The 23,772-nt window shown below is 45.6% G+C and overlaps 1 protein-coding gene across 1 annotated transcript; it reads left to right on the top strand.

The window, feature by feature from the left end:
- The first annotated feature begins 782 nt into the window (after positions 1 to 782).
- clpb (ClpB family mitochondrial disaggregase) lies at positions 783 to 23,369 on the top strand. The gene is made up of 16 exons (XM_029171535.3): positions 783 to 1,444; positions 1,614 to 1,665; positions 3,117 to 3,203; positions 7,860 to 7,963; positions 9,337 to 9,465; positions 13,212 to 13,309; positions 14,544 to 14,658; positions 17,892 to 17,969; positions 19,665 to 19,720; positions 19,876 to 19,920; positions 20,315 to 20,476; positions 20,567 to 20,723; positions 20,827 to 20,900; positions 20,994 to 21,113; positions 21,857 to 21,961; positions 22,160 to 23,369. Exons 1-16 carry the CDS (start codon positions 997 to 999, stop codon positions 22,355 to 22,357), a joined length of 2,028 nt encoding a protein of 675 aa, XP_029027368.1. The 5' UTR covers positions 783 to 996; the 3' UTR covers positions 22,358 to 23,369.
- The last annotated feature ends 403 nt before the right edge of the window (positions 23,370 to 23,772 follow it).

Here is a 23,772-nt window from a genome sequence, read left to right as displayed (position 1 = left end):
AAACACCCTTGCATATACCTAACATTCAGACAACAACAAAAAAATTAGCCTCATCCGTTCATTAAAATGCACAAATGAGAAAAGACAAAGCGATGGGTTCTGTTACAATTGAACAATGTTAGAACTCACCATCAGTGAAAAAGCCACCAACGTGACTGGAAAAAGACATGTAGAATTGGTGTGTAGGAGAGTTCTTCATAATCTAGTAGCACAGTTGTGCAATACGTCAGGCATTGGGAGTTATTATGCGACAGCATGGCTAAGGTTCATTAACAGCTGTATAGCCCGAATAAAAAACAATAAGCAAATGCTGCCCAGCCACTTCAAAAAATAACTACCAGTTTATCTGAAACTCATGATTGTGATTAAAGCGCCCACAAATGAACAGCATCACAACGCTTTGATGCCACCTGACGGTCATGATGCAGCATTACATGCAATTTAGCCGCAAAACGAGAGCTTTGGACGTCACACTTTTGTGATGATTACATCAGTTTAAAGATTGACAGCATTTGTATAAAAGGGGTATAAATAAAAGTCCGTCAAAATGAACTACATATTGTGGTAAAAACACAGTAAAAACACCTCCCCTGTACGTTTTGAAGATAAAGCAACGATTAAATAATATTTTATAATAATTATTTTAACAGTGTAACAACATAGCTAAGGCTTCCTCAATCCCATTACACCTATTTCCCCTAAATGCCCGTGACAAACGACAGAAACGTGAGTTTCACGTACATGTACAACGAAGAATTTTCCAGCAAAACGACATTTCCCAGAATGCACCACTCATTTTAGCGACATCCACGCGACGGTGAGGTGAAACGGTTGTTTTCGTCCCGGATTGTACCTAGGTACCTGTAAGGCGAGGTATAACTACTTCTGCGTCGGGACAAACGCCGCTTCCAGGCCCGCGGGGTCTCCGTTTCCCTCTAGAGTTACGGTCAGACTGAGGGATTCACCCTCCGGTTCGTTTTCGGTGAGTTTATCGCCATGTTATCGTCTGTTCCCACCAGGCTAATATCGCGAAGGTCGCGCAGCCTGTCACCGTGCGCGCGCGTGCTCCAGACTAGCGCAAACGTTGCCGCGTGCCATGGCGTCCGCGACACGCCGACGGAAGCCAGCCGCAATCCCCTCGTGTCCACCTCCAGGGTCTCCAGAAAAGGGATTTTGCGTGAGGAGTCAGTGGGTACCAGCGTGACCCCTTCGGTGCAGTACCACCAGCTCGCCCCTAGGTGGCTGTCAAGCCTGGAGAATCGCCGCAGCTCGTGGGCGGCGCTGGCCACCAGGGGGCGCAACAACGACAAATACTGGGAGGAGAGCAGCGGAGGTGAGAGCCGGGGAGCAGGTAGAGGAGCCGGGCGGGCAGGAGTGGCCTGTGCCGGTGTGCTGTCGGCCGCAGCCGTGGCCTTCTGCCTGAAGAAAGACTCTGATAGCAAAGGTACCAGTCAGCAGTGTGTTCATCCATACATAGAAACTATCAAATGTCTCCAAGTGCCTTAGTGGTCAACAAAACTATTCCAATGTGCAATGTTACCTGATAATATGAGCGCGTCCCTCCTTTTGGTGAAGTGTGATGTTTTTTCTGTGTTTTGTTTTTGAATAATAAGGTGATGCTCTTCTGGAGGCAGCCAGGACCAATAATTGTGAAGATGTAACCAGGTACTTTATACACAGTTGCATGTTTTGTCTGCTCAGACCTAATACAGTGTACACATTTCACATATTTGTTAGTGTACAGACGAGGGATCTCCTGTCAATCTAGTAAATGTTCAACTCATCTGCAGCACACTAGGTGGGATAAGAGGATCACCTGGAGGATCACCATTAGTCTTATTCTGAATTATCCGATTCACCCATTATCATAAGCCAATGCTCTGAGTTCAAAGTCCTTTGCAAGTTCAGTGCAAGCTCATAGCAATATCACTAGGATGTGTGTGTGTGTGCGTGCGTGCGTGCGTGCGTGCGTGCGAGTGTGAGTGTGTGAAAGCACTTTACCGACACTATAGTTCCTCTTGGTTCCATCTGTCTTACTGATAGTATCACTTTACATCACTTAAGTACAGATGACAGTAGCTGACACTGGCATGTACACTCTAGTCAGCACCGCCTCATGAACCTGAAACTACTACTACTTTGAAACTTTGTGACAGCAATAAGGGCCTACTTGTACCTTTGGATACAAACTGTACATAGACCCTGGTCTGTAAATAGACACATTATTGATAACACTGGTTAAAAAAAACTTTAATTGCGTGTTATTGTTGTGGTGCCTATGTATTGGTGGTTAAGGGTGTTTAAATCTCTGTCTCTGGGTGTTATACACGTGTTTACTCATATGTGTCTCCATTCTCTGGCTTGGGTTACGTGCGCCCATGTAGCAGATGGCGTAGGTGAGAGTGCACCGAGACCACCAATCAGCAGGTCGCGGATGTGTTAAGTGCTGGGGATGAGTTCAGGGTGTGAGCGGTACAGTGTCAGGGTGCGTCTGCTGAGAGGCTCGTCTCACTGGCTTTACCCACGTCACCTTCCATCCAATTCAGCCACGTCTTCGTTTGCTAAAATGCGAGCGCTCCCACACGGGCCTGTTTTCAACTTAACCACCTGATAAATTAAAGTGGTGAACGCTGAGGACGGCACTGCACTTTGTGAAAGTCTATTGTGAATCCTAGAGAGAGCGTCGGAGCACAGACCAGGCGGAGGCCACTGTGTTGACTGTAAACACACTCTCTGTCTGCCCGCTCAGCACTGGAGATGACAGACCGATCGCTTACACGCATACACACTAGACGTTGCCACTCCAATACCTGGTGTCATACCCTCAGGCAGGAAACTCAACACACATCTGGCTCACACATTAACCGCTCAAGGAGCACGTGTGTGGCTCCTTTCACAAAGATATTGTCATCACAGGCAGCTGGTCAGTTTTGTCCTGTGCATTTGTATGTTTGTGTTATTTTACCTATTAAAAACAGTGTCTTCATACGTTGCTGTGTGTTAAATTAGCATGTTACACATTAACAGCAATATTAAATGAAGCTCTTCTTAAGACTGATGTAAATAACGATGCCAATGTCAAAATATAATTTATTGTGTTATTTCCTTCTCATTAGGCTTTTAAAGGAAGGAGTGGACCCAAATCACCGACATCGTCTTGGCTGGACCGCTCTCATGGTGGCTGCAATGAATAGACAGCACAGGTCTGTGAAACCCGACTGAACAAATCGCGTTTTACCACTAAGACGCCCTCCCCGGTGAGCAGCTGTCTGCATGACTTGGTTTGTGAGCATATGTCATGTTCCTGCTCCACTTGTTACAGTAGGTCTTGAGAAGTGCAAAGTGCGACTTTCAGCCCGACAGACGGTCTTTGCCCATTCTTCCATCTCTCTGTCCAACAAATTAAATTAGCCTCCTGGACCCCAGAACACACACATCAACACAGAGAGGGGCAGAGGTTAAGGCCGGGCCAAATCCAATTTACAAGGCCTTTTTTTTTCTATTGGGACCGTGTGGTCACTTTTTTCATGTAAGAGCCCCATGAGTCCGTGAGAATCTTCTTTTTTTACTTACTAATGCAAAGTAATATTTTTCTATCAGGAAAAAAAACAATTATTTCCTAGATGTTTTCTCAAGTATTTTATTGATCTTTGTTTGAAATTACGCATTAAAACTCACGTTAGTGAACATGATCCTATGCTAATTTCACTTGTGAATATTCGTGTGTACTGTAGTTCTAATATGTCTCAGGTCATGTTTAATGATGAGTTTTTTGCTTGTCGCATGTGTGTGTGTGTGTGTGTGTGTGTGTGTGTGTGTGTGTGTGTGTGTGTGTGTGTGTGTGTGTGTGTGTGTGTGTGTGTGTGTGTGTGTGTGTGTGTGTGTGTGTGTGTGTGTGTGTGTGTGTGTGTGTGTGTGTGTGTGTGTGTGTGTGTGTGTGTTATGAGTGTTATAACTCAGCGAGGCATTGACACTCCTCCCGTGTTTAATCCCGACTTCCAACCCCCCAGTGAGCCGTCACAGCTGCAGGGAAGACGGAACATCCGCTCGCACACATCACTCACACATCTCCGTTTCACACAAACACACCAGCAGAGTTTATACCAAATATCTTAGAGGCCAACTGCCTATTACTCAGCCACACACAACTTTATTTGCAGCCGTTAAGTGAAAACACAGGGAACATCAGTCATGAATGAGGTCTAGCTTTAAGCTAGAATGACAGCAAGAATTTTATTGTTGTCCCTCGCTCTGATTTTCTCGGTCCAGAAATGATAATGTTTTTTCGGAGACAGAAAATTTCAGCACAACATTGTCTCAGAGGAACTGGTGCTCGTCTTGCCTCTTTGTAGGGATAGCATGGCCAGGCAGCCTTGACTGTGTCCAGGGGTTGAGGTGATTGTGAATCAAGGGTGGAGCAGAGGGATGTGGAGGAATAAGGGTGAGACGTCAGGGGGCGTGTGTTTGCCTAGCTTTGATGTAGGGCTAAATCAGGGAGGCGCAGGACCTGGCCCACTGTTTGCACTCTTTAACACACAATACCCATCTCCATTTCCCTGTCTCTCCCCTCATCCCTCCCTCACTGCATTCACGTGCACAATGAGCGCTCAGCCGACTGAAACGCCTGTTGACCGTCCCGACCTGTCGGCCGAGCGTCTCACTACGAGCCGGGGGGGCCGCGAACGAGGGATATCGGCATGAAAGGACAAGTGGCCTGTTGGGAGGAGGGAGAGATTATTTTAGGAGTGGGAAGAGAGTGATGTGAAGTGGGATTATGGCTTTGGGACTGGGATTAACTGGGGTTTGGACAGAACCTGTGAGATATTATCATCTCTTTGTCACAATGCTAAACAGCTGGGTTCAGGTGAGATAACAAGAGACGGCACATGGGATGTCATATTTTCTGGTTATACAGATTTTAAAAATTAGCTTTTAAATTGAAACAAGACCAAGAGACAAACGCAGCAATGAATGTTTTCAAAGCTTTTACTTGAGGTTGTGTCTCCTTAGCCGCCGTACGCAGTATTTGACACAAGAAAGACGTAATAGTCCTCACGGCACGTATCTGACCAGCACCAGGTGAGGTCGGGGTCAGGAGTCCGGCACCTGGGCCAGGTGGTCAGAGACATGGATGGTCAGTTCCATTCAGGTGTCTGTGGTAGCACAAAGGAGACGGAAGTGTCTATTTCCTGTTCTCCCTTCAGGGCAGGATAAGAAACCAACACCGGCCTGCAGCAGAAACAGCAGCCACCCGCCAGCGTCTGAGCTGGAGGTCGGGGTGGAAGCCTCAGCGTCGGTGTTTTTAATGAGTCACCTGTGTAGTACTATTATATGTGTTTTCAGGACAGGTGAATCCATGTGCACATCACAGCGTCAAGTGTCCATGTCTTCTATGTACCCTCAATGTATTGAAGTCCAGTAAACCTGCCAAATATATTGAGCAGAATTATTAATGGCAGGTGTAAATGCACCAGATTTAGACACACCAAGAAAAGGTCTTATTTATGATCAGTTAAATGCTTCTTCTTTCTTCTGTACAAACAGGAAGTGTCGTTAGCGTGTTCAGAGTACATGGGACGTGTGAATTTGCCCCAGTCTTGTAAAATGGCCGTTTAACCACATTAACTTCTGCATGCCTTCAATTTGGCTTCAAATTAGTTCTGCAACTCTCATCCTAAACGTCCTAAATAAAGTTAGCCACTTGATCATCAGTTGATTAGTAAAACTATAAACTGTTTTCTAAAGTTCATTAGTTTTCGCACTGTCCTGACTAATTAAATCTTTCTCTTTCATCTTCTTAGCTGCACTGCCCTTCTTTCAGCCCTGCCGCCTCCTCCTCCTCCTCTCTGTGGTTTTCCTGCCTTTATCCTGCCTGTTTACCTTTCTGATGCCATTAACCCTTTTCAGACCATCTAATTTCTTCACACAGTCCTGCCCAGCCTCGTGTGACCAACCGCAGTCTGTGTGCATCTGTATGTGTCTCAGAGAGATGCGTCGGCGTGTTTGTAGAAGTGCTTGCAAGGGTGAGAGGAGAACCCTGTATGGGTCACGGCCCCCTGCCACCCCCAGCCACTGTGATACAGTAACAAAGGGAAAGCCCCCGATAGTCCTTTATAGCCCCTCAGCAAGGTCAGAGACAAAGACCTGGCCAGGCTGTTCTCAGCCTCTGGCTGCCACAGGAACATGCTCTGTGGACGTGTCCTGTCAGGGTTTAGTTTTTGTTCATGGCTAAAAAATTGTATCTCATTGTGTTTCTGTTTATCTATCTGTTTTCCAGATAGATTTAAAAGCACATTTCCACCTCAGCACTGATGCTTTTAAATAATCTGATCAATCTATCTCTGGATTCAGATTGGTTGAAGGGAAAACAGGCATTTGGCTTCTGCAAAGTGACTGTGGGCATTTTCCTCCTTTTTTGTGGTAAACATTTTAGAGAAAATATATACTTTATAGTATACATTTATAGTAATATGCATTTTAATATATTTGTGTAGTTGCAGTGTCCTAATTCTATTGTGGTAACAGGTGAACGTTTCACACCTCCCCTTGTGATATCAGAGCTGACTTTTGCAGTTGTACCTGTATCTGTCAGTACTTATTTACGACACATGCTCTCCCAGCGGGGAGCTGAAGCCCATTATGTGGTCAAGTGTAGATAGGAAAGCAGTCCACCTCAGCCCCCTATGAATAACCATTTTGCTCCATTTAAGCCTTTTCAGGATCTCTGCCATAACCATTTAGCTGAAAGCGATCCATCATTTCTTTCCGGGCCACATTACATAGTCACAGGTTTAATGACAGGCAGCAGCAGGCTGGCAGGGTTCATGTTTCGGCCATCACCCTCGTTCTGGCTCTGTGTCTACACAGTGTTTGTGTGTGTCCATGCGCTTGTCTGTGCCTCAGTGTCAAAGCCATTGGTGGTTAATGTTACGTGTTTTGTGTAGACGGAGAGACGTACCTGGAATGTCCGTGGGGTCACACTGAGTGGTGTTGCCGAGGCTGTCGTGTTTGTTCTATAAGGCGGTTCGCTCCAATGAAGGGCTCCAGACAAACACACAGACCCCCCCAACACCACCGGAAGCAGAGCCGACCCGTTACCCCCTCAGATCGCACGTATGGACGTGTTACAGAGCAGACAAGTGTGCAGTAAAGTGAGGCAGCCATTGGAAATTATTCACCATAGCGATGCAGGTGAAAGGGTGAAGGGCAAAAGACGAGAAAGTAGTAGTTTACACCTACGTCTGTCTTCAGTGTGGTTCACTATTTAGTTTCACTATAGCTTTGATTTAATCATTTTATGTCTGACAATATCCCAGTGATGAAACCAGTGGTGGTCGCAGATAACATAAGCTTACATGTGTTTAAGGAAACCCATAGAACACATCAATAATCATTAGGACTATCTACATGCTGTGTGTTAAACTGTTTGTTGTTTTACTAGCATGTAAGGCTAAAAGAATAGTATGAAGGCCCATCTTATTGGCTCTGAGCATTGTCTCAAATGTTATTATTCGAACATCAACTGTACTTAAACTAAAGCCAGTAATATATCAACAGTCCATTTGTCTAATTCTAAGGAATAATTTGCCGTTTATATTGTTTACCCCTTATTTTGATTTCCGTCTGCTTCCACAAATTGGGTGATCGTCTTCCTGGGCTCGGCTGAAGCAACACATAAACGAACAGTAATTTCAATGGGATTAAACAATAAATCTAGAAGCAGAGCAGTAAGCCAAGCATTGGAAATTAGCAAATCAATACAAAGAACTTAACATTATAAGCAGCGACTTGCAGTGAGGCTGCTTGCTCTTACACACAACAGAGAATTCGATACAAGATAATTACATGTGTATTTGCAGTGTGGTGAAGATTCTGCTCGGAGCTGGCGCCGACCCAAATGCTGGAGATCACTTCAACAACGTTTATGACACCTCACGGGAAAAAGGCATCCACTCACTGGAAGGTAAAAAAAGCCTTGTTTGCTATATTACACATATGAATCCTAAATGTAGGACTAGATATTAGCACACATTAGAATTTGCATGAAGATTTGCATATATGTATGTTTCTTGTGTGTTATTTTTATATGGTCTGTGACATGTACTGTGTGTTTTATCTGTTTGTCTCCTCAGCCACACACACACAGTCTTGTGTTGGGTTTCTGCAGACATATTTATATGGGATATGTATATTGCAGACATTTATATGGCTGTCAGGTTTGGGTCCACGTGGGGCCAGCACAGCGTGGGGAAGCGTTTCCCAGACGCACGCTGATGGATGGGCTAGGGGGGCCTGTGCGACGCTTTATTGGGTTAGCTATGATTATCCCGCCCTGTCTCCCTCTCTTTTCTCCCACACACACAGACACTACAGAGAGAGACTGTCAGAGAGATGGAGAAACAGAGTCAGATGGATGGATGAAGGAAGGGAGAGACTGATGAAGCAGGGAGGAAAAGAGGGAAGGAGAGAGAGATGGGGAGCTGCAAAAAGATGGAGTGAAGGAGAGGTCAAAGATGGAGGAGAAGGAAGAAGACGTGGATGTTTGGAGGGGGAAATGCAGGAGGAGAGCGAGTGTAGAAAACAAGTGGGATGATGAGGGAGGCAGAGGAGAGGAAGTCAGGAAATGGATGAGACAAAGTTATTGGGAGAGAGGGAGTGGAGAGGGAGGAGGGAGGAAGAGGGGGCAAGTGATGAAAGGAATTGATGGATACCGAGTAGGAGAGGAAGGAGGGAGAAAAATAAAAATGGATGATGAAGGAGTGGCGTGAGATGAGAGCTGTTATGAAAAAGAGATGTAAGGAGAGAATGATAGACTGTCTCTATTATTAGTGAGGAGCACGGCAGAGAAGATCCTAAAACACAACTCCCATTATTTGCAATCACGTTGGACAGTTGATTTAAAAACAGAGAAAATGAACAACTCTTAAAAAAAAACTGGAAACAGGAAAGACAATTTTGTATTCTGCTGTTTTATGATTGTCACACATTCTGGAGCCACTGGCTGCGAATAAATTAAGGAACAGTCTTTTGGTTTCAGGTTGTTATTTGTTTCTTTCATTATGATCATGTTCTTCAGCTCCGGGGAGTTTAATGTTTGCTTCTCGCATTGGAGCCAGACTCCCAGTGTTTGGTTTCCATCTTTGAGAAACAGACACATTTTCTCCATTTTTAACCCAAATACACTTAAAGCTGCTTTGTTTACATGTTTGGTGTTTGTTAAAGCTTTATATGCTTTTATAAAAACATCACCCACCATCATTGCCGGCAGTCACTTTGTTGCCGTTTGTTGTTACTGAACGGACTCTGCTGTCTCTTCCCGTGCACGTCTTCCTGCAGTGCTGGTTTCCAGGGAGGATGAATTCAGCAGCCGGCTCAGCAGCCGGGCTGGTTTCCGCGACTGCACTGCCCTCCACTACGCCACGCTGGCTGACGACCCACACACGGTCCGCATGCTGCTGGAGTCCGGTACGGTGCACATCCCACCACCCAAAGTAGAGTCTGTCTGGGCCTCTGAGGCCCAGATATCTGCATACAGAACTGATTTGAATTGATTGATTCAACACCCTGAAAAATCCTGCTTTGCTGAGTTTTACCAACAGGGTGGGATAGAGGATTTCTTTACCCTCATCATTGGTGTTTCAATGCCAATAATTTTATTTACTATGCAGTTACATGTCAGAACTAAAATTAAATTAGCCTTATTATTAGCATTAACCTTATTCTTATCAGAGATAATTTTGTGGCATTTTAAAGTGCAGACGAGACTTTGCACCTCATGTCAACTATCTCTGGTCCAAAAAGTTTTACTACATCGCTGTTTATCCCAACCTGAATTCCCACTGTTACTTTAAGTATACGATTTATTGATTTCAGGAACTGAATGTCTGATTAGTGCTTATATATGACTAATTGAGGTGCACCAGTTGTACTTTACTCCGTGCTGTCCGCCCTGATTCCGCCTGCAGAGCTGTGGGCAGAATTGCCTTCATCAGATTTACAAAAGCTTTCCATGTATCACCATCTTAAGCCTTCCACCCCCGAGTCATATAAACAGTATTACAAAGCTCATTTGAAATTGATCACTGGCTCATACTCCCTCTCCTTTCACCCCCATTACACTCGCACCTGTCGTTGACTCTGCTCCACTGGTGCACTCACGCTCACAGGCCCCGGGGGCTGAATGTCCCCCTCAGTTTCCATGCGAGCAGCCCTTAAACAAGCCAGGCCTAGTTGAACTGTGACCTCCACGCCGAAGATGCCCTTGGGGTAGCAGCACAACCACAGGATGTGTGTGCGCCTTTGTGGCCACGCATGTGTGTGTCTGTGCCTCCATTTGATGAATTAAAATACGTATATACTAATGTATTTGTTTATTCTTATGCTGCAGCTTGTATCAGCCTTTCTGAATCGTAACCTAGGTGACATTTGAAGACGTTCCTTTTTAGGCTGATGGATTTTTAAATTACAAAAACATTGGGTTTTTGGCCCGACCATCGCTATACGGACGCTGAAGCACACACTCCACCTACTATTAATGTCTTGTTTATGTTTATGATGGATGGTGCATCCAGAGATGTGTCTGCCCGTCTCTGCCGTCTCACCCCTGCGTCTGTAAGCACTCCGTACGCTTAAACAAATCACCTCGTCTAACTCGATCAGATGTTCCGCAGACGCATTTTTGAATTAAAAAGGTAAGAAATTTCACAAAGCAGAGACATTTGTTTTAGGATGATCAGATTAAAGACGGGCTCGCTTGTTGCTCGCTCGACTGGGCCGTGGCTGGGTTGGCGCCACCATCGCGACCAATAACAATCATGACATCACACTCTCTCAATCACATGCACTTTACTGTCTCGGTGCATGTTGGATTCTGCGTGAATAGGTGCATAATTAAAGACTTTTAATGCATGTTTGAATATTCTTCAAAAAGCGCGCGCGTGCTGCCATATTTTTTTCTTGAATCCATTTCCTCTTAGTAGCCTGCTATCCATCTTTTTTTACATCATCACACAGAAATCTTATTAAGTTTCACAGCTTCAGGACATCTATGTGGATTTGGATGTGTTCGTCCTTTTTCCGTCCTGCATGCGCACCTTGTACGCGTGTCTGTGTGTGTCCTATACCTTGTTATTTCCCTTGTGTTTGTGTGCATCCGTGTTACTCTGCGAGCCGTGGGTTTGCTCTTTTGGCCTCAGCCGGCCCTTGAGTCACATCTCCATCCATCACAGTCTCCGGGCCCACCCTGGGGCCTCTGCCCGGTCCTCCGTCCCTCACCCTACCTGCGGACGCGCTCTAGTTTCTCCCCAGGCTCCACATCAGGCCTGTGGCCAGGGGCGCTTGGTGGTGGGCGGCTCCGTAGGTGGTGGGAGACCGGGAGAGGCACACATGCTCACAGAGCCACACAATGCACATACACGGGCGCACACACAAAGAGCAGCAGGGGCTCTATCCCACCAGCTGCAGTGAAAGAGAGGGAGGAGGAAATGGGAAAGAGGAGGGGACTCCTAATAGGCATTACTAAAGCACTTCTAATGAAGGGATCCTGTGTATGCAAGTGTGTGGGGTTGAGTGCGAGTATTTGTGTGTGTGTGTGTGTGTGTGTGTGTGTGTGTGTGTGTGTGTGTGTGTGTGTGTGTGTGTGTGTGTGTGTGTGTGTGTGTGTGTGTGTGTGTGTGTGTGTGTGTGTGTGTGTGTGTGTGTGTGGGAGTGTCGTTAGTGTTGATTCTGTTATAAAGTACTATGGCCCAGAGGGTTGGTCTGATATTAAAGCCCTAAATGATGCTATTTATTATGTCCAGCATGTGTGTGGTTACTTTATTGCTTTCCTCCCTGATGTTTTAGGTGGAGGGGGGGCTGGTCGTGTATTGTTTTTGAGGTCGATAGCGTTGTGAGTAGGTCACAAAATTTAGGGGTTTATCGATAATCTTCCCAGTGATTATTGGTCTCTGTGGTTGGGGCTCAGTGCAGGAGGAACAACCAGGGTGTTGATTACGCGCCATTTTTCGCGTCCAGACTACACAGAAACGTCTGATGAGTTCTTGCACACTTCAACATCTGTACACGCAGAGCAGATGGTGCTGCAGTAATTGAATGCTGGATTTTCAAAGTGGTAAAAATTAGCTAAACTACAGTACATTGGACACTATATTATACCCTCGATAGAAGCTAATTAAACCTATCGTATAGTGTCTCCTGACACTTTGTGACTGACAATTTGACAGTGATTTGTCTTATTCATTTAAGTTTACCAGAGATTCAGATATATTTCTTCGTTACATTAATGTGACACATTTCATGTTACTTCAGTGAGTTTGCACCGTTATTCATGCAATTCCTCTCTTGAGTGTCATTAATGTCTTCAATTACATTAAGGCCTCAGACTCGATTACCAAAGGCTGTTGCAGTGTTTCGTTCATCACTGGGATAATTCAGCAGCTCACTTTTCTTTGTTTTTTGCTTTTATCAGCAAGTGGGTGTTCTGTTGGAGCCACTCAGAGGTTTGATACCATGTCCTGACCTGTGGGTGTTGAATCTGTCATACAATCTGTCACTATAAGCTAATGTTCTTTTTAATAGCAAAACTATTCTGTCCAAGTGTGCACCCAATTACATAAAGTTATTCCTGTTGATTTAGTCTTTTCACTCAGCTGTTGATGTTGCGGCACGTGTGTTGGCGACGGTGGCGTGAGGGCAGTGGCGCAGGTCAGGGCAGCGGGCGCCGTTAACCACCCTCGCTGACAGGCCGAGCTCCACTTCACACGTGCTGTGACATTATGTTTCTATTTCCCCTTTTAACGTAATCCCTTTAACTAAACCGTCCCTTCCGTCCGCCCCCCCCCCCCGCGGTGGCAAAGCGTGCGCCTGTGTGCCCCCCACCTGCAACAACCTGCAGTGTGTATGGATCGTATAATAGTGTAGCGGGTGTAAAGGTCAGAGTGTTTGTTAGTGGCAGGCGCTGCAGATATGAAACCCCCACTGGGTCATTGCGTGGCCCAAGCTGCATCTCTGCAGTTACCCTGGGTGACCCCTGAACCCAGCTGACCTCTCACCCCATCTTCAGTCTTCCCATCGACATTTTAACCTTCCTGGTGTGGTGACAGTTGTTAAAACAAAATCAACCAAGACGTTCTCCTTTTCTTCTTTTTTTTTTGTTGATTACAGTCTGTTTTAGTTCATGTTAATTATACTTGTGTGTGTCTGTGTGCATACAGGTGCCAACCCTCTGCAGACAAATGGCTTGGGACACGCAGCCCGGGCCTATGCTAAGGAGGGAGAAGTGAGCACAGTTCTGCAGGAGTGGGAGGGAAAGGTATGACACACCTATCACACCCATTTAGACGCAAGCGCTAATTTAGTTTTATCTTCCAAACAACGGGCAAGCAATTAAAACTGCATTTGTTCCCATGCGTGCTAATGCTCCAGTACTGTAATCGTTTCCTGTTCCCCGGACTAAATGACTCAGCACAACTCACCCCTCAGACATCTGTATCATTCACTCACTGTCATGCAAACAGACACCCTGTCCTCAGGAGGTCCGTCTCAGCCTGCTGACTGAGTGACAGGTGCTATAGTGTGTTCAGGATGTGAAATCTGGTCGAGGTTAACTGGGGTTAAAAACCTGCTGAAAAGCAGAGCTGGATTGTCATTTGGCGTAATATAAAGTAATGCTTACGAGAGAAGAAATGTAATCATGACATTGTGATAGTTGCTCAATGCTTTTTAATAACTGAATCCTTTGAAGTTGATGTCTTTATTGTTTTATCTAAGTTTTCGTCAGAAACCTTTATTCAGCATTCAAATAGCTGCTGTTGGTTTAAAATACATTTTTGGTCTAATAATTTAAAAGTCTTCACAGAAACCAATCAAAAATACATTAAGTAACTTGTCTCCAAACTGAAAATGTTTGCCCTTTTTTCAGACCCTTTGCAACATGAATAATATTTTTCAATAAATAAAATGCGATGATATTGGGTGAGTTGGGGTGAGGGCAGTTGTAAGGTTTCAGGGGGATGAGTAGAGCTCTTGAAAGAGCTGAGTAAGACAGTTCATTGCTGCTCAGCCCTTGGTATATCACGTGTTTAGTGGGAGAAGTGGGGTCTGCTATTTTCTTAAATAAAGTTATCCGTAGTTATCTAGCAGGTTGACAGCAGGCTGGAGCTAAGCAAGATGGAGAGAGAGAATAAACAGCCCGCTTCCACTGCAGGGTGAAACGCTGGAGTCTGAGGAGACAGAGAGTAGAGGATGAATGAGTCACGGGCGGCTGCAAGGAAGGGAGAAGTGCAAGATGGTGGCAAAGGAGGAAGGAGGAAGGAGATTACATCAGCAGACGAGAGGAAACGGGGGAAGCGAAGGCAGATAGTGGCAGAGTAGGGAAGAGGAGGAAGACAGGAAACCACAAGTTAAGGAAATAGGGACAAAAAGAAGAGGTTTTACTGGTGTGTTCACCTACGTTGTTTCCTCATCATCACCCCCACTGCCTCCTTTCTCTCTGCGATCTACTGTTGAGCTCCTGTCTATGTTGTGCTCCTGTTGCCCCCACCCAGTTCCAGGAGGCCCAGGCCCGACGGGAGGCGGAGGAAAGGAGGAGGTTTCCCTTGGAGAGGAGGCTGAAGGAGCACATTATTGGACAGGAGGGGGCTATTAATACCGTGGCCTCAGGTAAATACACAGATACCGTAGACCACAAATATAACACGGCGCCTATTAAAGCCGGGGCCTCGTCCTCCAGTTTTAGTAGTTTACTGGTTCTCTCACTTTTGAGCTGGTCTCTGTTTCGTACTGCCCTCCTCTTCCTCCCTCGTTCTCCTCCCTGCCCTCTAGCAGTAGGCGGGTTCAGACAGACCGGCTGAGGCTGTAATTGGTTAATTGTGATGAATGAGCTGTCTGTCAGGCACACACAGGTGCTGTGTGCATGCATGTGTTTGTGTGTGACAGCTGAAGAGGCCAGGCTTGGAGCCGCCAGTTAACACAATTACAGAGAGGAGACATACGACAGACACTCCCCTCCTCCCCTTTTCTCTCCTTCTCTCTCTTTTCCCCATTTGGCTTTCCCTCCTCTGTTTCTCCTTAACATTTTTATCTCCCTGCTCCCGCGATCTCCAGCTCCCCTCTTGCTCCTTCCCTTTTTACACTGTGTGGCCTCTCCGGTGTACCATCCATCTCCCTGTCTTTGAATGTGCGCAGTCAGGGACAGACAGGAGACGGAAGGAAAGTGATGGAGACAAGACCAAAGATGCAGTAGAGACAATGGGATGAACAAATGGAGGCAAGCGTTTCGTGGTGGTCGAAAGCAGAGATGTGGCTGAGAACCAGGAAAGCACTGACAGAAAGACAAAGAAAGCAAGTGTAATGCATGGAGAAGAGGAGGGAGGATGAGTTAGGGCACAATAAACCGGCAGACAGTAAAGAGCTGATATTACACCAGGCATCCACGGAGGCCACGTATTGATCCGTTCAGAAAGGGTTTCATCAATGAAGAAAGAGGCTGTGTGTTACTTTTATGGTCCTGGACATTTTCCGGTTTAGATTTGTGAAAATAATCAACTCGCTCCCAAAGCAAGAACTGAACATTAAAAATCTGTAATATTTTCGTGAAGGCTAAGACTTTATAACCAACGAGAGAACCTCTCGGTCCGTTTGCTGCTCTACACGTCTTTAATTAAATGCTTCATCAACAAAACGGCAGAAAACTACAATATACGAAGTTGTCTGTAAACTAAACACAGTGATGGAGATTTGAGCGGGAGGCGCGTGTCGGTGCAGGAAGAAAGAATCATGGGACATGTAGTGTTTGGCAGGGTGATAAATGATTGTTGTTATCATGGCAAATTGCCTTGAAAGCCATAGAAGACGTGTCCCCGGTGATAAAAGAATAGCTTATTGATCTTTAGAGAAGTATTACATTGAGTATCTCACGTACACACACTGAGAAAAAGCCAGAGCGTCAGTCGGCAGCGACTGTGTTATGAAAACACGCCGTCTGCTGTACAACTACATATGTTGGATATTGTTTGTATTTATTATGCACGATGAGTAGATATCCACCAGTGGAAGAGGGGAAGCGCAGATGCAGAAAAGATGAGCGGGACCAGGAAGACGTGACAGGATGTGCTGTAGATGAGGAGATGCAGCAAATGAAAAACTGCTATAAACCGTGATAGATGGACAGATACGTAACAGTTGATTATGCAGCAATATGAATTAAAAAGACAATTAAAATAGCTTTTTTCTGTTTGACCCTCAGTTACCAGTCAAACAAAACAAGATATAAATTATTTCTGCAGCAATATCAGATAAAGCTAAGCGGAAAATAAAATAAAAAATTTTTAATATAATATATTTTTGTATCAATCAATCTGTTTGGTGTTTTCACTCACATTTACTGTGTTTTCTTGCCTTTAAAACAGCTGTTTCCAACTCTTCTTCCTCCTCCCCCCACACACACACACACACACACACACACACACACACACACACATGCACACGCGCGCAGGAAGGAGGTTAGATTGATCCAGGTTTAGCTCTCAGGGCTAAGAGTTATTGAAGAGAATCATCCCTCTGTAATCATGTTAGCGCCAACCAGACCTGCCCAGTACACACTGCACTGAGTGTGTGTTGGTGCATACATGAGAGGCAGCGAGCGAGCTTTCATTTGTTTTGTGTCTCCTTCCGCTCCCTGCTGCCGTCAGGGTCCTCTGAAAAATGTCAGTGTGCCCTTCTGTCAAAGTCGCTCCCGATCAGCTGGAGCACAGAATGTTACGCTGTCATTCACACAGTCATTGATAAAGGCACTGGAGCTCTGGAGCCCTCTTGTCACTATTCATCTCTTTGGCCATCTCTGACACACTTGTTTGTTTGTCTCTCTCATTCGCTGTCTCCTTATCTCCATCACTCCTCTTTCCTTCCCCTCCTTATCTCCTACATCCTTGCTCCTTTCCTCTCCTTATCTTTGTTTTGTGTCCATCTCCTCATCTTTCTCCCCTTTCGTTCTACCTCTTCCTCTCATCTTCGGTTCTTTGTGCTGACCAGCTATTAGGATTTCAGCATAACACAAACAACAAGTCCTGCAGCACCTGTGACTAAACTTTGTGAGATCACAGAGCTGCAGCTTCATTTCCTCCACCATCAGCTGCACTGAACCGTCTAGATGTAAATGCTCAGCTCATAAAGGGGACATAATCAACTTTACCATGATTGAAATGCTAACTTCCTATATATTCACTAGGCACCTTTTAGACAATGGAGCCGTGCTGACCACTGAATCACCGTGTCACTGATTATGTTTGATCGTGTTGGCGAAGCACTGCTCATACGTGTGTCCCTGGTTTCCAGCCTCTCAGCTGGTCCAGATTTGAGCCAATTTCTGTTCATGTCTGCTTTTGCGTTGAATAGCCTGAAGTTTGGCCAAATACGGCGTTCGGCCCGTTTCGATCCCCCTCATCGCCTTGGTGTGTGTGCTTGTGCGTGTGGTTGCTGGGGTGATGGCAGGGTTGGATAGGCACTCCTCTTTAAGCAAGCATGTGTGTCTGTGTCTGTGTCTGTGTGTGTGTGAGGCTGCAATCCATGCTAAACTGATTTTGCCATGGCCGCGCCAGGGAGGCTAACAAAATTACTGCTGGCTAATGGCCCCACTGACTTGAGGGGGGGGGGCATCATGGGTAGCTTTCTGGAGGTCTCTCATCTCGCTCCCTTGCTCTGTGTTCTCTTCTTTTCTTCCTCCCTTTTTTAACCAAATGCCTCTGACCCTTTCCTCATCCCTGCTCTCCCACTCTTTTATCATAGTTTCTGGGATACCCGCCAGGTCAACGCTGTTCACTTGGGTGAAACTCACTTGCAAAGGCAACAAATGCAAATGTCCGAATAATAGCTTGCTTCTTTCTCTCCCTGTGCAGCCATCAGGAGGAAGGAGAATGGCTGGTACGATGAAGAGCATCCTCTCGTGTTCCTTTTCCTCGGCTCATCAGGAATCGGTAAATCACTCTCATCTTTCACACCAGATGCTTTCTCTCTGTTTTGATCTCATGAAGTGACACAAAAAACCTCATCAGTCTCCTGCCAAAATAAACACAACACTCGAGTAAGTCAAGTCTGTGATGTACACTGAATAGATGCATTGTGTATTTTACTTGACAAACTAATGATTCCAATAGAAACTGAATAGACAGGGCTTTAGAAGCATGTGACACTGTAGAGTGTGAGCACAGGCTGCAGCGTCTCTGAACAGTACACGGTGAATGAGCTGCTCCCCAGTGTGTCATAATTAACAATGAAATGAAAGTTCACTTGTTTCCCACGTCAACCTTTTCACCTGATTATTTGTAAGAACTTGGATTTGAAGATTAAATGGCGACAATTAATGAGGACTAAAGCCTGAAACAGTTAGATCATTTGATTGTAAGCTGCCTGTTAGCTGCAGTAAAGCAGTGCAGTGTGTGTGTTTAAAAAGGAATGATGTATTTTGAGAAAAGGTAAAAAAACAATCACCTACCTACTACAAAACTACACTTTTGACAGTGAACTATTTCTGTTTTGTTACTTTTCTCCACCACAATTTATGGTAACACTATACTATACAGTTACTCCACTGAATTTATTTTATAGATTTATCTACTGGTTACTTTTGGCAATCAAATATAAAAAGGATAATGAATCAGTCAAAATAAGATACGCAGCAGTCATTTATGGTCTTGGGACCAAAAAAAATGCTCATATCAAATGATTTAATTATATAAATTAATAAAATGTCCCAAAACGCTCATTCAAACTCACTGAAACTGTCTTAATCTAGTGTCGACTCTGCTGCAGATCCAAATGTGCTTTACAACAAGCACAACTATTCATTCAGCTGTTAAACAGACTGTATGATACAAGTTGTCAGAATAATCACAAGGACATATTGTATTGACTGCTATAAGGGACTAGAACATCTCTAGTTCACTCAGGCAGCAGCAAGTGTGTGTGTGTGTGTGTGTGTGTGTGTGTGTGTGTGTGTGTGTGTGTGTGGGTGTGTGTGTGTGTGTGTGTGTGTGTGTGGGTGGTGTGTGTGTGTGTGTGTGTGTGTGTGTGTGTGTGGGTGTGTGTGTGTGTGTGTGTGTGTGTGTGTGTGTGTGTGTGTGTGTGTGTGTGGGTGTGGGTGTGTGGGTGTGGGTGTGTGTGTGTGTGTTAAAGTGAAGGCAGTGGGGAGACAGAGGGATATTATGGGCCAGATAGATGGCTAGAGAAGAGGAAGACGCTGAAATGACAGGCCAAAGAGATGGATGAAGGAGAGGCAGTGTTCATATTCTCTGCTGCCGCCAGCGACAAACAGCAGCCACGGAACATCAATATTAAACACAGCAACAAGACGCGCACACACAGTCCTCATACCCATATGCATAGCGAACACATCAATATCATATGAGCATTTATATGCAGAATATTTTACCAACAAACATAATGTGAGCTTCTGCAGAGCGGGATATGACTGAAACTTTGTAGGAGGAAGGAGGCGGCAGTGGGATGTAGGCCAGCACTTAGAGATGGGGAGAGATCATCTATCAGTCTGTACTGAATGAGCTTGTTCCCTGACTTACTCCATATATAGATATATACTGTATATTATAAGGGATAGTGGAAAAATAAGAATAAAATTATGTTTCTTTTGCTTTTGGTTCGATGTGTTGCAGGAAAGACAGAGTTGGCCAAACAGGTGGCTCGCTACATGCACAAAGACATTAAAAAGGTATGTGATGTCCTGTTAGACAGTAGGTTGAAAACCGTAATTCGAACAAACTGGACTGAGCATCTGTGGCGTAACCGGCTCAACAAGCATCCGTGTACAGTGTGTAGTGCTTCTTAAGTAGGTGAATCAATGTATGTGTGTGTGTGTGACTACAGGGCTTCATCCGCATGGACATGTCCGAGTTCCAGGAAAAGCATGAGGTAAGACACCACATCAGATGCAGGGGATCACGCACACGGTGGCGAAGATGTTGCTGTAATTGACTCATTCCTCTCAGACCAGAGCTGATGTGGTTATATTGCATCGCTCATCCGCAGACTTCTAGCAATGATGCATTCGAATAATTATGTGTAAACGTAATGCATAAACCAGCAATTAGGGTGTTTTTGCCCTCTTTTGCCTTTTTCCGTGAAGTTCGGTGATGAATATATTTAATCAGTGAATAAGCTACATTATGTTCCACACTTTAAGTATTGAATTATTTGAAGGCTTTGCATGATATTTAGTTTACTTTCTGTGAAGCAACAGCAAACGTATGAATTGAATTGGATGGGATCCTGGGAGAACGCTGACCTTCTTTCCCTTGTGTCTCAGGTGGCAAAGTTCATTGGTTCCCCACCTGGTTATGTGGGACATGAGGAGGGAGGTCAGCTGACCAAGTTGTTAAGGGCGTGTCCCAACGCAGTGGTGCTGTTTGATGAAGTGGATAAGGCCCATCCTGATGTGCTGACCATCATGCTGCAGCTCTTTGATGAGGTGTGTGTACTAATGCAAACACATTTTTGTATTCGCTGCGCGGCGCCTTTGTTGCTAGTCACACTGTGAACGCTTTCTGCTGTGTCTCAGGGCCGTCTCACAGACGGTAAGGGGAAGACCATCGAATGCAAAGACGCCCTCTTCATCATGACATCCAACGTTGCGAGTGAGGAAATCGCCCAGCATGCACTGCAGCTCCGCCAGGAGGCCGAGGAGGTCAGCCGCAGGAAGCTGGCCGACAACCTCGGTAAAAGGAACGCAAGCACTTAGTCAAACATAGAAACACACTGAAGCGCAAACACGTCAAATGAATCACGTCAGAACTTTTGAGAACTGTTGTGTTTTGACAGAGGACGTACAGAAAAGTCATGACATCACGATCTCCAGACAATTTAAAGAATCTGTGATTCGACCCATTCTGAAGGTAACGTGCTGAAACCCAGATAAAATCTACATCGTGTGCGTGTGTTGATCTGTTGCATTTCTTCAGCTCCGGTCTCGTTCGTTTCCTCCGCAGGCTCATTTCCGGAGGGACGAGTTTCTCGGCCGGATCAATGAAATAGTTTACTTCTTGCCGTTCTGTCACTCGGAGCTGCTGCAGCTCGTCAGCAAGGAGCTCAGCTTCTGGGCTAAGAAGGTGCGTAACAGCGAAGGGGACTTTGCCATTCGGGGACCTGTCAGCACAGCGTCCTGCGCTCATTACATGCACGTCCTCCGGTGGGACCCGGAGGCCTTCAGCCATTTTGTCCCGCAGCCGCTGAGCCGTGCAGCAACACACACGGATCAATATGTGCCACTGCTCCTCACTATAATGTGATTACAGTGTTTAACATGTGGAGCCTTCATCAATATTTAATTATTAATATTACAGCTTGTGTCCTGGCAGCCAATGTGGGGCCTGCAGGGACTGAAATGGGCCTGACTCACGACTCCTGAGCGCGTGCGTGTGCGTTGCTCTTTACATTTTAAATGTCTTATCTATTAACAGCTCATTATTACTGAATCGTCCCCAGTCACTCACTTGCACTAGATGAATTGATTGTCCAGTGAAGAGCAACACACTGTGTTATTGTCTTAATATGGTATTTGTAATGCTGTAATATTGTTGTTTATGCCAGTAGTGAGACAGGCGTCGTCTTTATTGACAGCAGTGTTAAAATGAGTGGCTAAACGAGCAGCTCTGATCACTGCTATTGACTGGGGTTTGATTCCAACGCATTAGGGGCCTGTTGATTAGCGCTGGCAGACATGTTGCCTGACAGTATCTGCTCTATGCTGCTGCGCTGGTCTCTTTCCTCCTGTCCTTCTGAGTGGATTGCTCATGGTTGTTTTGTATACGGCTCTTCTTTCTTCTCCCGTCCCGTCCTGTCCTGTCTTCAGGCCAAGCAGCGCCATGACATCACTCTGCAGTGGGATCGCCCAGTGCTGGACCTGTTGGCGGGCGGATACAACATGCATTATGGAGCGCGCTCCATCAAACATGAGGTATGGAGTAACTAAAAGCAGAGATGTTGTATAAGCTGATTCATTCTATGTTTTCCTTTATTTTCCTCTTGATATTTTGTCAAATAAAAACTAGATCATGCTGAGTTACAGCATACCGTCTGGTCACATGCTCATGGAGATGCCTCCAACCTGCAGCGACCACAGAGCTAATCTTTACCCGCTCACCTTATGTCGCAGGTGGAGCGTCGAGTCGTCAACCAGTTAGCCGCAGCGTACGAGCAGGAGCTGCTGCCCAAAGGCTGCACGCTGCGCCTCTCTGTCAAAGCGGAGGGGCAGGAGGAGCGCAGCGCGCCCAGTCTGCGCTTCGAGGTGGTGGGGGACGACAGCTCCTCCAGAACCCTGGACATCCTCCCTCCACTGAGCCCCGAGCACTAACGGAGGCCGTACGGCAAACAGAAACGTGCGTACAAGCGCGAGGAGTATCGTCAAGCAACAACACCAGTAGAGAAGGACGCATGGTGTTCCCAATAAAAGTACCCTCATGATTCCATTACTGCCTCTTCCTCAATACATACATGCAGTACACTTTGTGCCAGCCTCTCCACAAAATGCAGTACAGTATCTGCCAGATGTGTACTAGAAACATTCAGTAACCTCATCCTAGGAGGCTGCTTTACATTAGTGCTCACATACATATCAAGTTACAGGTGTGTTAGCGTTTGAATGTGACCAGAAGAGTCACCAGTGAACTGACTGAAATCAAGGCCTTAGTTAAATCTTGGCCAACTTCATATTTATTGTACAGAGCACTGAAGACAGTCAAAGTATTTATTTATTAATGTGTATTTTAGGTTGATGGCACCAGACAGTTTACAGTGTCTGCCATATATTTAAACTATTAATATTACTGTCAGAAATGTTGACTGAATACTACAATATTAATAACACTGAAATGTGCTTTAGTTTTTCTACTGGTGAATAAAAAAAAAGAGACACTGGCTTTTTTCCATTTGCTGCGAGAGGGCGAAATAAGTATTAATGACCAACAACAGTGTGACATCGCCTCAGATGGTTGCAGTCAAATGAATGCACGTTCACACATGGAGCAGCCGTCACCAGCAGAACCACATTAATAAATGAATGCTGACGCGACTCGTGTCAGTCCCACGTGGAAACGTGCAGCAGCCCCTTTGAATGATGGGTAATATAACTGCCTGGTGAATTGTTTCTGTTGATGCATGTTAAGGTCAAGGAGAGTCATCAGTCACGGCTCGGCGCTGTTCGATCGGTGACGCGGGGAGAAGTTTAGAGTCATAAAAAAATAATATTCAACGTGTTGTATCATAAATGTTTGAACAGTATGTGAAGACGGCGCCGAACGCAATCGAGCCACGTTTGTCATTCTTGCATCCCAGCCTCCACAGCGCAAATAAAGTCGTCAAAACAGCACGGGAATTCCTCTGTGTTTTGTCCTGTTTGTCTCGCAGTGACACTGCTGATGGATGGATGAATGGATGGACGGACGGACGGATGGGTGGATGTGTGGGTTCAGCGCCTGGGTGGGAACTGGGCCACAATAACGCTTGTCTGCCCTCTGAAATGACATGACAGAGGAATTTACCCGGAATCCCGCTCCGTGTGGGGGTCCGTGTCGGACGCTGGGAGGGAATGTAGGTATGTGACAGGCACACGCCCTCCAGGAATGTCTTCTCTGCAGGGAAGAATGAGCCTGTGGGGACTCAGACACGGCCCAGTCTAACGGAAGGCTCCATCAGTCTGTATCTGCTCCAGCTACACATGCAGATTCACTAACTACTGCTCTATTCACTCCACCCTCTCATTATATGAAT

The sequence above is a fragment of the Betta splendens genome, chromosome 13 (assembly GCF_900634795.4).
Source record: "Betta splendens chromosome 13, fBetSpl5.4, whole genome shotgun sequence".
Taxonomy (NCBI): domain Eukaryota; kingdom Metazoa; phylum Chordata; class Actinopteri; order Anabantiformes; family Osphronemidae; genus Betta; species Betta splendens.
The sequence above is the reverse complement of the archived record's forward strand: the minus strand, read 5'-3'. Positions and strand labels throughout refer to the sequence as shown.